General features: G+C 40.0%; 1 protein-coding gene across 1 annotated transcript; it reads left to right on the forward strand.

Annotated features, from left to right (window-relative positions):
- The first annotated feature begins 4,398 nt into the window (after positions 1 to 4,398).
- Positions 4,399 to 5,016, forward strand: LOC101835689 (keratin-associated protein 27-1). Its single transcript, XM_005073840.1, has one exon. It carries the CDS (start codon positions 4,399 to 4,401, stop codon positions 5,014 to 5,016), a length of 618 nt encoding a protein of 205 aa, XP_005073897.1.
- The last annotated feature ends 8,099 nt before the right edge of the window (positions 5,017 to 13,115 follow it).

Genomic DNA, 13,115 nt, shown 5'->3' on the forward strand with positions numbered 1-13,115 from the left:
TATGTTCCATCACAATTTTGTACAAATCCCGTATAAACACTATGAGAAGAGGCTTTGTCTACTTGGAGACCCTTAACTGGTTCTTAGAAATTGACACCTGTATGTGCCATGAAATTTAATCATAATCCTGCAAATGTATGCACATATGTCCTCACATAATTAAGTAAACACACTTACCATGTTGCACCCCATATGAAATAAACAGAGGCACCAGAATATTAGGATTACCATTGAATTTTGTGATCACCAGCATTACTCTCGCATGCTTGCTTCTGTTAGCTGCTAATTGCCAGCTCCCTCCCCGCTCTGGTGGTCAGGAGTCACTGTGCACCTCAGGCTGCCACCTGTGCACCGCAGGACAAGGCAAACCAGGGAATCATTCACCCCCCCAGCAATACAGTATCCAGTCACCATAAATAATTAAATCTACTTCTGTTTCCCAAGAACATGCTAAGATAGGCTGCGTAATTATCAATGCAAGTTTTTAGTAGGCTGTGTAGAAAAGCATTTCCAGGGTGATCAGTGTTCTAGCATACGTCATTCTGGAGTAATAAGCCGAGTAACTCCCTCTATAAATTCTGCAGTGACTGAATTCTGTAGCAGCTCATTGAATCAAAATTATATGTTGAAACACCCATTAATTTACCACTCAGTCCAATATAATATGCAAGCCAATGCTTCCTCCCAAAGAAAAAGGAATTCATAGAATGGCCCTGTTCACAAGGGACAGAACCCTCATCTTCATCTCCCATACAGTAGTAGGAACCACTTGGATCTCCACTAATTTACCATATATGGGAGGGTAAAAAGGAGGCTGGTTCCCCGGCGACATGGGAGAAGTCTAACCTACGTGATTCCCTATTTTGTCCACACATTTTGGCAACAAGACTGTGCATTGGCAATGAAAACTAGAGACCTTTTCATAGTAAAAGCTTTGTAAAGCAACCCATGGAGAACCAAATATTACCCCAGATTTAGTGATTCGGTCTGTGCCACGCTAATAAGGGATTTGCAAAATATTTTTTCCTCTCTTTTTTTATTAATTTATTTTTTTACGTTCCAATCCCAGTTTTCCCTCACTTCTTTCTCCCACTCCCTCCACTGCCCCTTCCTCCCATCTGCTCCACAGAGGGGGTGAGGCCTCCCCTAGGAAGTCTACTAACTCTGTCCCAGCATCTAGTTGAGGCAGGACCAAGGCGCCTCTCCCCCTGCCCACCACACCTCTGTGTCTAGGCTGGGCAAGGTATCTTTCCATATAGAATGGGCTCCACTATGTCAGTTTGTACATTAGTGTTATCTTAGAGCAAAATATTTTTATCCTCACTTCACAAATAGAAAGGCATAGTTATTTACTTTCACGTAAGCTAAGCACTCTTTGCAGTTCTTGAATATTTGTAGTATGGGAAGGTTTGAATACAAAATGCTGTCAGAAGCCACTTACACTTGGAGCATGTTTTTATTTAACACCCTCTCTTAATTTTCAGAATACACACATGGAGATCCTACTATAAGCAGACAGTCACTGTGTGACTCATGGTTTGGGAACTGATAGTGAGAAAGATACAGTTGTGTCTTGCCTTCCTAAAACTTGTGGGTGGTAGCATAGTCAAGCAACAATGTAATCCTACTGTCCTTTAAGGTTGGTGGAAATTTTCTATCTAGGCAAACTAACTCCAGCTGAAAACCAAAGACAGAGGGGAGATCAACACAGAAAGAAAGAGAAGGAAGTAATGGAGGTTGGTGTGAAGGTGTAGCAGCATCTGCAGAATACTGTGTCAGGGGAAGATTAGACATACTCCAGGGGTGGAGCTAAGGTCTTCAAGCTAACCACATGGAGACTTTGCATTAATTATGAAGTCTCAGCCAATAGCTCAGGCTTGTTTCTAACTAACTCGTAACATAATTAACCAATTTCTATTAAGTTACTTTTTGCCTCATGCCTTTATTACCTTTGCTCTGCACTGCCCATGCTGCCTCCTCTCTGTCTGTCTGGCAACTCCCTGCATCTGTTCCCTTCTTCCCAGTGTCCTCTCTGCCCTGAAAATCCTGCCTAGCTATTGGCCATCCAGCTTCTTATTAAACCAATCCAAGTGACAAGTCTTCACAGTGTACAAAAATTTTATTCCACAAACAGTTTGGAACACACATATATGTGTATACATACTCACCCCACCCCCCACAGGATGATCAGAAGTTCCAGTGGAAGCCACTGCAAAAATAAAATTAGGACAAATCCAAGTATATATACATAACAACATAAGAATTGAATGGCTTATTGTAGTGTTCATGTGGAGAGCATGATATGATCCCAAATTCATGAGGATATTTTTCTAGGTAATAAATCGTTTCCATTTGTTGTTGCAATGGTTTCAGATGTGTCTTATAAATTTACTATAATGTCCCTAGTCCCTCAAATATTAATGATTCATTAGGGTTACTCAGAATTCCTGACTAGTCTTGAACTTCTTCAGACCTATATGCAGCAGGCTGGAACACTGTCCTAAGAATGTATTCCCTTTCTGTTTACTCTTTAGTTGGGCTAAGTAAATTATAGAACGTGTTATAAAAATTATCTTGGCAGGCTATGTATTGTGAGTATGAAACTGTTAGTTAGAGCATATTGATGCAAAAAATGTAGGAGTGGATCATCTGTCCACACTAAAAAACAAAACAAAACACAGTGCTGGCAAGTTGGATCAGTGGTTAAGAGTACTTACTGCTCTTCTAGAACACTAAAGTTTCGTCCCAGCACCTATGTGTCAGCTTACAACTGCCTGTAACTCCAGTTCCAAGGAATCTGAAATCCTCTTTGGGCCTCCATGGGGAAAGGGGGGAAGGGAGGGAAGGAAAGAAGGAAGGAGGGAGGGAGGGAAAGAGAGAGAGATTAATAAGATTAACCTTCAGGAAATACGATGACAAGTAGACACTGCCTGATGAAAAGTCAGTCATACAGAAATTTACTAGCATGGTCGTCTCTAGAACAGGAACGGTATGTAAAAGCCAAGAAGAGAGAAATGAGTTGACAGATAGTGAAATACTGTTAGATAGCAGAAATTTGTTCTGTTCTTTAGCACAGTAGGATGAGTCTGGTCTATATAAATCTATGATATATTCAAGCTGTATAAGAGTATAAGGTTTTCCAATATATAGAAACAATAAATGTTTGGAAAGATGGAAATGCCAATTATCCCAATATGATCATTATACAGTGTGCACATTGAATCAATTATCACACTGTATCATATCAGTATGTACAAATTTCGTGTCACTATGAAATGTGTAATGGGAATTTGCTTAAAACCTCTAATCCAAGATTATAGATGAATATCTTACATATTTACTTACATAATTTTGGTACCTTTTGTCATTTTCTTTATATCAGTAGCAATTCATCTTTACTGTCAAAGCTTATTGAATGTATACAAGAGGAAAGAAAAAGTGGAGATTATATTTTCATTAAAAATAATGTACTTGTGACTCAGAAAATGTTGTCTTAACTGGAAAAACAGAATTTCCTGTGAAGGTTTCAAGGGGATTAAGAAACAAATGATGATATAAGAGAAAGGAGCAGGGGCTGGGGAGATGGGCTACGGGTTGACAACCAATACGCCTCTTGCAGAGAAAGTGGCCTCCACCACCAGAACCCACGCTGGGTTGCTCACTCCAGGCTGCAACCACAACTGAGTTCCCAGGGATCTGAAATTTTCTTCTGGCCTCTGAGGCAGTTGCACTCACATGCTCACACCGTCCCTCCAGACGCACAGATATGCACACAACTCAAAATAAAATAAACGTCTTAGAAAGTGGAGAGACAGGATGCTAGGGCCATGAGCACGTTTGACACTTTTATTGAATAGTGAGGAGAAATGTTGTATATCCATTCTATTTGCATGTTGGTTAATGAACTACAGGCCAAGATCTGGTGGTGGGCTCCACTGGACCTGTGTCTAAGCTTAACTTATCACAATCACACCACACTGAAAACTCCAGTGATGAATATTAATCAGCCTTCAGTTGACTATTTACACCCACATGCTGTATTGTCCACCTACCAATATAAAAGGTCATAATGCTGAGCTTGGGTGACACGTGGGGACTCCTGCTTGACAAACCTCATCCACCCCGATGACTCAGCTGTGGAACTCCCATGAAAGCCATTTTGAAGACTAACAATTGAACTTGCATCTTGTTAATAAGACACCATTTCACACAGAACTACGCAAAGCTTCAAATTAGCTCAAGCAATGAAGTGCAAAGGAGTCTTAAAAATAAGAGCCAACACCCTGCTTTCTGAGTGCTATATAATGTCCCCAGCAAAGACATAATGTTCACATCTTTAAACCTGACATTTGACAACCTGAGTCTTTTTAGCTGACTTCAATTAAGGGTTTAGAGAACATGCCTCATAGCTACTGCCAGTCATTCAGGAGCTTGGGCAGAGCCCCATCACTCTCTGCCATCACACACGACTCTAATCCTAAAAGCTTTGAAGATGGAATTTTCTTGCCCAGCAGTTGTCACAGCAGAACCTGGCTCCTGGGCAACATTCAAGAAACCAACAGTGAAACCTCTGCCCATCAACCGACCACTTGTGAACAGCACCAGTGTAAAGCGGACCCTTGTGTGCAAAGTTCCTGGATCTCCAGAGCTGACCAAACAACTTGGTCCAATTTGAAAACCTGTGAAAAGACAACATGCCAATCAGGAATCTCCCCAGCTGTGACGGAGTGTGCTTCTCAGCCCTGCCAGTCAAGAAATTGTCAGCAAGTAGGTTTTGTAGCCCAGAGTTATCAACCTGCAAGTTACATGGCCAAGTGTTACCCAGTAAAGTCTACAGTGTCTGAGGGTTGCCAAACTGTGGAGTTTGAAACCAGCCAATGCTACTCTCAGGTCTCTGAGTCCAGTTCCTGTAACTCCTCCAGCAATGTTGTCTCTGGGACGCAACTTGTGGAATCTTCTGGCACTTATGAGCCAGCATGCTGTGTGACAGGTGGTTCACAATTGTCTAGTAAGTGAAGACTTTAGAGAGAATATGGTTGACTTGAATTTATTTCTTAATACCTGAGAACTCCATTCTCTAAATATAATATGTTTATGTTTGTAAATGCTTTTCCTTTCAGGTATTTCTGGTGGTAACCTAGGATCATAAAGCATGCTAATCATTTTGGTAAATATGACACTATTTACTGTTCATCGGGGAATAACCATTGGCTTTTGGAAAGACAACTTTTGCTACTAGTTACTGTGTGTGAAAATATTTAGCAGGAGATATGGCTAGTTAACTAATATGATTATACCAGAAATCCATGAAATGCTGAAATTCATCCTGGAGGCTTAAGGTGCTATACAATTTGTTAGGTTGAACTCAATCAGAAATCAATTGGTATTTAATAACACCAGAAATACTACTAGAACTGGGTCTACTTACTAACTGAATCAAAACACTCATAAAGAGGAAATAGAGTCTTTCACCTGAAAAGTGCAACAAGTTTGAATTTCTCCTCCATGAACTTCCTAAGAATGCATTCCTAATTCACAGTTAGAATCCTCCCTATGTTTCTACTGTTCTTACTTTTCTCACCTCTTTTTTCCCAGTGATTTGGAGATGGAAAGAATGGGATTTGATTTCTCTAAAAAAATAAAATAAATAGACTTATTATAAAACTGGTTGTTGTACCGTCATTTTTCTTTGACATTTTGTTGAGGATTTTTGTAAAAGGATGTGTGTGTGTGTGTGTGTGTGAGAGAGAGAGAGAGAGAGAGAGAGAGAGACAGAGACAGAGACAGAGACAGAGACAGAGACAGAGACAGAGACAGAGACAGAGATATTCCTTGGAGCTAGAGTTTTTGCCTGACTTAAGTGGGAACCAAATGCAAGTAGGTCCTTTGGATGAGCAGCAAGTGCTCTTAAGTTCTGAACCATCTCCCCAGATCCCTTGCTGTGAGTTTTTCCTATTTAAATTAGAAACAATCTTATTTTATGTATCAGTCCCAGTTCCCTCTCCCTCCCATTCTCCCATGCTCCCCACCGACCCCCATCCCATCCCTCTTCTGCTATTAGAAAGGGTGAAGCCTTCTATGGGGGATCATCAAAGTCTGTCACATCATTTGGGACAAGGGAGTAGGCCCTATCCCGTGTGTCTAGACTGACAGAGTATCCCTCTATTGGGAATGGGCTCCCAGTGTCCATTTGTACACTAGGAATAAATGCTGTTCAATTACCAGGGACCCCATCAACTGCCCAGGCCTCCTGACTGACACCCATGTGCGGGGCCTGGTTTTGTCCTATGCTGGTTTCCCAGCCGTCAGTCTGGTGTCCATTAGCTCCCTCTTGTTCAGGTCAGCTGTTTCTGTGGGTTTCCCCAGCATGGTCTTGACCCCTTTTCTCATCACTCCTCCCTCTCTGCAACTGGATTCCTGGAGTTCAGCTCAGTGCTTAGCTGTGGGTCTCTACTTCTGTTTCCATTAGCTACTATAGGATGGCATATAAGGTAGTCATCAATCTCATTATAGGGGAAGGGCATTTAAGGTAGCCTCTCCACTATTGCTTAGATTGTTAGTTGCTGTCATCCTTGTTGATTTCTGGGCATTTCCCTAGTGCCAGATTTCTCTTTAAACCTATAATGGCTCCCTCTATTATGTTATGTCTTTTCTTTCTCTCCTCTATTCTTCCCCTGACTCAATCTTTCTGGTTCCTCATGTCTTCCTCCCACCTCCTCTTCTCCCCTTATCTTTTTTTGAAGGATGCTTTGATGTGGTGGAAATAGTATGCATTTGAAAATTAAAAGAACATGTTCCCTTACCACACTTTTTAGGGAATGAGTCAGAATATGGTATCACATTTTTAGTTGTTATACAAAGAGAGCAAACACACTCAATTTAAAGAACACGAAATCATGGAATCAAAATAGAATATGAACATTTGAAATGTAATTAATTTATTTAGGTAGCTTGGCTGTTTTCAAGCTTTGGGTGCAGTCTTAAATGAACCTCTCATTTTGGAAGAAAATAAAAATTGGCTATTAAGGACATGGGCTGTGAAGACAGACCTCCTGAAATTGAAATTCCAGGTTTATTGAAGGCTATTTGAACCCCAGCTGGATGATTGGGTGCAAATTATGTAACTATTCTTCAAAATAGTATTTTTTCAAGTCTGTGAGGAACACTGTGAGTGTCAAAAGTCAATACATTGAAAGTTGACAGTGCATCATCTTGTGTATAGTTGATGCTCAATAAGATGCAGTCTTGCTTGGAAACAAGCAGGCTGCAGGCAATGGAGATTTGTAAACAAACTCGGGGATCCATGAAAAATGAAGGCAGCTGATCATCCCCGGAAGGGAAAAGAGCTACTTTAGAATTAATTTTAATGGAAAAGATTAAGAAACACATATTGCACTGGAGTGGTGGGGCTTAAGAGATACAGAGGATAAAAGGCCTTGCTGGTCTTGCACATTCAGTCTCCTGATACCAAAATGGTGGCTCAAGACCACTGAAACTCCAGTGCCAGGGGCTGTGGTGACTTTCTGGCCTCTGAGGGCACCAGCTATACAAATGCTTATTCAAGCAAAAGTCCCACACCAAAATGAAAATAAAAATAACAAAACCCCTACAGGCTGTACCTAGCTGAAGTGAGTTACCACATTACCTCTGAAGTACTGGCAAAGCCTTTGGCCTGTTGACTATTCCAGTCAGTCTGTGGGTGGGTTTTTGTTTTGGAAATCCCACATGTCAGATTGACTAAGCCAAGTGGAACCCAGATGGAATGTCATTTCTAGATGGCTAGGAGGGTTCTCTGGAAAAGACTGGCATTGAAATCAATAAACTCAATCAATAATCCTTCTCATGGCAGGTGCTCATTATAAATCGATGGGAGACCTGGAATCAACAAAACATAGAGGTGGAAGAAAGTGCTTCTTCTTGCTTCTTGCTTCTTACTTTTCTGTTGAGCTGGGACTTTAGCCTTCTCCTAGCTTTGGGCTGTGGTTTATGCTTACAACTCCCATGGTGCTTAGACCTTCATACTTATATTGGCTCCCCTGGATATCCAGGGCATGTACTATGGAAGAGCTATGTGAGATCTCCATCTTAATAATCAATTTATACTGTAGAATATAACTTGCTTCTGTTCTTTTTAATAACCCTGATTTAGCATTGTATTGAGACAATGAAGAAAACTTGAACTTAAATTCTTTCAGTCCTCATTTGTTCAGATGCTTTTTGGAGATGTGCCTTGAGCAGATAGATCCTGAGGGAGATGTCTAAGACGGAGACTAAACACTATTTGTAGCTCTTGATTTTATCAATGGAAGCACTGCTTATGGACACAGAGGGGTATTTCTGCAGCCAGATATTGCTATATAACATCTGGCCACAGTTGTAATGCTAGCAATGTAGCTTGGCAGCAATAAACACTTCATCTGGTGCCAGCCTCTCAGGATTTCAATTCACTCAACATGTGAACATGGGTGAAGCTTATTCATAAAGAATAATTGAGTTCAAAGACATTAAAATAGACCACCTTGAAGAATTAAATTCCTTCAACTTCTGTCTATTGCATGGACCTTCCCATGTATGTTTCTGTAGTTAGTATAAACTTATATGGAAGAATGGTATTTATTTAATAACTATTTATAGTTAGGGAGGTACAAGAGGATTAAAAATCCAGAAGAGAGGAATGACTGTTAAATAAGGCTGGATTTTTAATCCTCCCACACCTCCCTAAAGATATATAGTCATATTAAATAGAGGAATGATTGTTAAACAAGGTTTATTTTGACATCTACTATATTCATTACTCTAGGCTAATAACTCATTCCTTTAGGCTGAGTTTGGCCATTTTCTGTAAAAATATTATCTGAAGGATGGGCCAGCCCATGATGTAACCCAACATGAAACACATGTTAAGTCCTTCATAGAGATGAATCCTGTGACCTCAAATACAAACTTTTTGATATTAGAATACGAAATGGTATGATTTCAGAAAGGGACCTTGGAGGAAAATTTATTGTAAGGAGAAGATCACAAAACAGGCTATGACTAGGTCTTGCTCAATTTCAAATCCTGTCAATTACTAACTGAGTGCCCTGGGACAATTTGACATTTCAGAGACTCTGTTCTTTTGCCATAAAGTGGATAAAATGGTGCCTAATACAGTAGATGATTGTGACAGCTAAATGATAAAGTTCCAATTAAATGCTTAGTGGAGTGTTTAACACGTGGCAAGTGTGCAATATACGCCAGGTATCATTTGACACTTCATTTGGTATTTGGCTCTTGGGGCTCAACCTCAGTTTATGATTGAATGAATTGCACTGAAAATAAAGGGCAAAGACCAAGACATGCCTTTCTATGGCACGGGAAAGGACTGAAGCAGCTGGTGCATACTGGGTATGCCATGAGAAACTCACACTCTGTAGTTTTCGGAACACATTTTTGTAAGTCAAATTACTCATTTCTTTCTAAACAGAAACTAGTAGGATCTATACACTGGTGTATCAAAGTCATCAGAACATAAAGGATAAAATGACTATCAGGCACATTCGCTTACCTACACGGTTATGTGCCATGAGCTACACACAACAAAGCTAATACCATCAGAGCATTTAGTATTTATCAGACCTTCTGTATATGTCTTATCACTTTTAACAACTGGATCAAAGCATCACTATTTTATTACCCTATTATTCCAATAAGATGAAGGCTTGCATGAATGGAGTTGTCAGACACATGTAACAAGTATGTAACATATAAATTTTAAGACATTACAAGTCATCAGGATAACTCCAAGCATAAGGGACATCTATGCTATATGGAAGGCCAATAAAAACAATTTAATTGAAAATGATCAGTTTGGCAAATTACAGTGAAGATATGGAGAGAGGAATTCCAGAGAATTAAATGTACATTTATTAAATATTTGAAAATGGTATATACTTCAACATCTTAGGAATATTATGAAATTGATTAGATGATATGTGTGAGGTAAGACATGTAAATGGCAGGAGGTGAGACTTCTGAACAATATAAGAGATTTCTTACTCCTATATCAATAATTTCATTTTCCATTACCTTTATCCTCTCACTTTATCTAAATAAAGTTTACTTTGAAAACCTTATGTGCATTATAGGCACAGGAAATGAAGAGATGATTTGATTGAGAATCCCTTATATCTTTCTTTGACAACAGTTTTCTCTCACTCTTCTTCCTCTGAACATTCTGGAGTCCCATTCACACCCGCAGCTTGTAATTTTTTCACATAAAATGTTTGTGATTTTTCTACGTGCATGCAAAACAGCTAACTAAAAAGAAATGGTTCAGGAACAACCAACATGCAGCACCTCCTAGGAAACTTTGAAGTCATACCTCTGAGGTAACAGGAGTCATGTATTCTTCATTGCCATGGTCTTCCTCTGACCCTGATAAGGGATGAATGCACCCTAGGCTGATGGGAGCAGGTTCAGCAAACATGAAAAGGTAAATTAAAAAGAAGCCTTATCAGCCTTCTAGCATAAGTATAAGTAATTTGCTTGACATTTTAATGAAACTTTCTCTTGTTTTATGGAAGCAAACTCACTAATAGAATTCAAAGGGAGCTGTTCCTTGGAGCCCAAGGCAAAGCCAATGCTTTGTTCAATGCTGCACATAAGAACAAAGAAGTCTCAAGGGTGAATAGCTGAAATAGTTAAGCCAGCTCCTACTCTTCCATTACTCAATACGGTACTGCTTCACATATAGGGCCAGACGCTGCTGCAAGAGGTCAGTACCTACTAATTGACAAAGATAATGAGAAAAGAAGAATGAAAATAAAATTGTTATCTGTTCATGAAGCCTAGCACTTTGGGTGCGGGTTTTTAAGTGGCAACGAAAAATTGCACCACGTTGTAAGTGCTCCTTACTTACAATGAGTCTGCAGTAGAGTTGTCACTATTCGTAGATACTCGCTGGCTCCTTGCTTACAATGACTCTGCAGTAGAGTTGTCACTATTCATAGATACTCACTGGCTCCTTACTTACAATAACTGCAGTAGAGTTGTCACTATTCATAGATACTCGCTGGCTCCTTACTTACAATAACTGCAGTAGAGTTGTCACTATTCGTAGATACTCGCTGGCTCCTTGCTTACAATAACTGCAGTAGAGTTGTCACTATTCGTAGATACTCGCTGGCTCCTTGCTTACAATGACTCTGCAGTAGAATACCTGGATTACAAGCTCCCTTTAAGAACTGTTTAGGAAGTGATCACAGGTTCACTGATAGCTGTTGGTTTGGTTTGGTTTTCGTTTGTCCTCTTGACATGAACTATACGCACTTATTTTTATATTCTGTCCTATAGGACTAATTTAATAGTGTTTGTTAGCGCCCTCAAGAATAAACTTACTTCCCCAGATCTCATATTTTGCTAAATTATAGCACAGAGTTAAATAAATTGTAAACTTTTGCTCAATTGAAGCTTACATGTCACATTATAACTCATACAATGATTAATTTTATACTATCACTCAGTTAAGATTTGTCGTGATTCTGAGTATAGGTACCAGGTATTTCTGTTAGAGCATCTGTTGCCTTGGCAAGTATACATCTTTCTGAGAGAATAGAAGTAGGCATCAGGGTGATTTCCATTGTTCAAGCTTATTTGTTCAATAGGACTTCTAAAGTAGGCCTGCTCCTGCTCACCATGCCCCCAAGGCTGTAGCTGATGATAGCTTGGTCCCCAGGGATCTGGTTTAATTTCCTGTAGTGAATAGATGTAGAGATCAAAGCACTGATCTTGAGAATAGTCCTGAGGGGCTTATAATATGAGGCCAGTGCTCTGGGTCCCTGAAGCTGCAAATGGAATGCCAAGCAATCAAACAAGACTCTGCACTGTGGGCCAGTGAACTTTCTGTGAGGGCAAACACCAGCCAAAGCTATTTCACCCTGATAGACATCAAGTCCAGGATTAAGTGTTTGCAAGCCCTTCCTCTGAATGCTGAGTGAAATACATATGGCCTGTGTATTCACAGCAAAGACTGATTGATTATTTTGATGACTTCTCTGTATGTGGCCTCACTTTTATTCACAGATAAAATTTTGCAAAACCATAGTTACCTCTATTGTAAGATATCTTCAGTGAGCATCATTCACGAGAGTTGAACAAATACACCTGCCAACGTTAAGTGGCATACTCAAGTCCATTCAGCTCATTAGCAACAGAGTCATAGCTAGAATTCAAGCACATGACTCTTATACCAATGTCCCCTTGGCTGTGCCTCATAAAGTCATTCATAAGTTTCTTTTAAAATATATTAACCATAAAAATCTTTAATGAAACCTACACATATACTAACATCTACATAGGAGATATAATCTATTAGATCATAAATGTGATGTATCCTAAGTGAGTATACTTGTGTAATACACATATTTTCCTTCACAGAATCTTAAATATCCCTTAATGTAAGTTGGAATATTGTCTTTACAAATGCCAGATTTGTGGTGTGGCAAAGAAAACCATGGGTTCTTTATTCCAGAGATATAGTAAGTACTTTTGCATGCTGGTAAGTAGTGACCACTCCTGATGTCTAAGTGGGTGGGTCCCTTTCGTCACATTCCCAGGACTGTAACAACCATCACTAAAATTTCAAGAGGTCACCGCAGAGAAAAGGGTCTAGCACTCACTCGGTAGAGGGACTTCTCTTAGACTCTCAATTAAGGTCATCTTGTTTTCCAAGAATCGCTCATCTGAAAACTCTGTCCTTCCCTCAGGGTTATTGCCATATTTCTGTCGTCTCCTCTAAATAGCCCTTTACTCCATAGGAGCTTTGAAAGTTCCCTCGGCTAAGTCAGCAGCAGCCAAGGCAGAGAAGCCAGCTCCTGAATGCTTGCCAAGACACCTGAGGGGAAATGCCAGCTGTCAACCTGCATACGGTATACCCAGACTTTATGAAACCTTTCCTGCCTGATTCTGCCATTCTGCCCATGGTTTGTCTGCAGAATCACCCTTGGCATTTTCTTCCTAAGTCTGTATATCTCGCCACTTAAAAACCCTCACCCAAAGTGCTAGGCTTCACGAACAGATAACAATGGATGCTTCAAGATCTCACAGTGGTCAGTTGTGGACTGTACAGGTGTCAG

The sequence above is a fragment of the Mesocricetus auratus genome, unplaced genomic scaffold (genome assembly GCF_017639785.1).
Source record: "Mesocricetus auratus isolate SY011 unplaced genomic scaffold, BCM_Maur_2.0 Super-Scaffold_100008, whole genome shotgun sequence".
Taxonomy (NCBI): domain Eukaryota; kingdom Metazoa; phylum Chordata; class Mammalia; order Rodentia; family Cricetidae; genus Mesocricetus; species Mesocricetus auratus.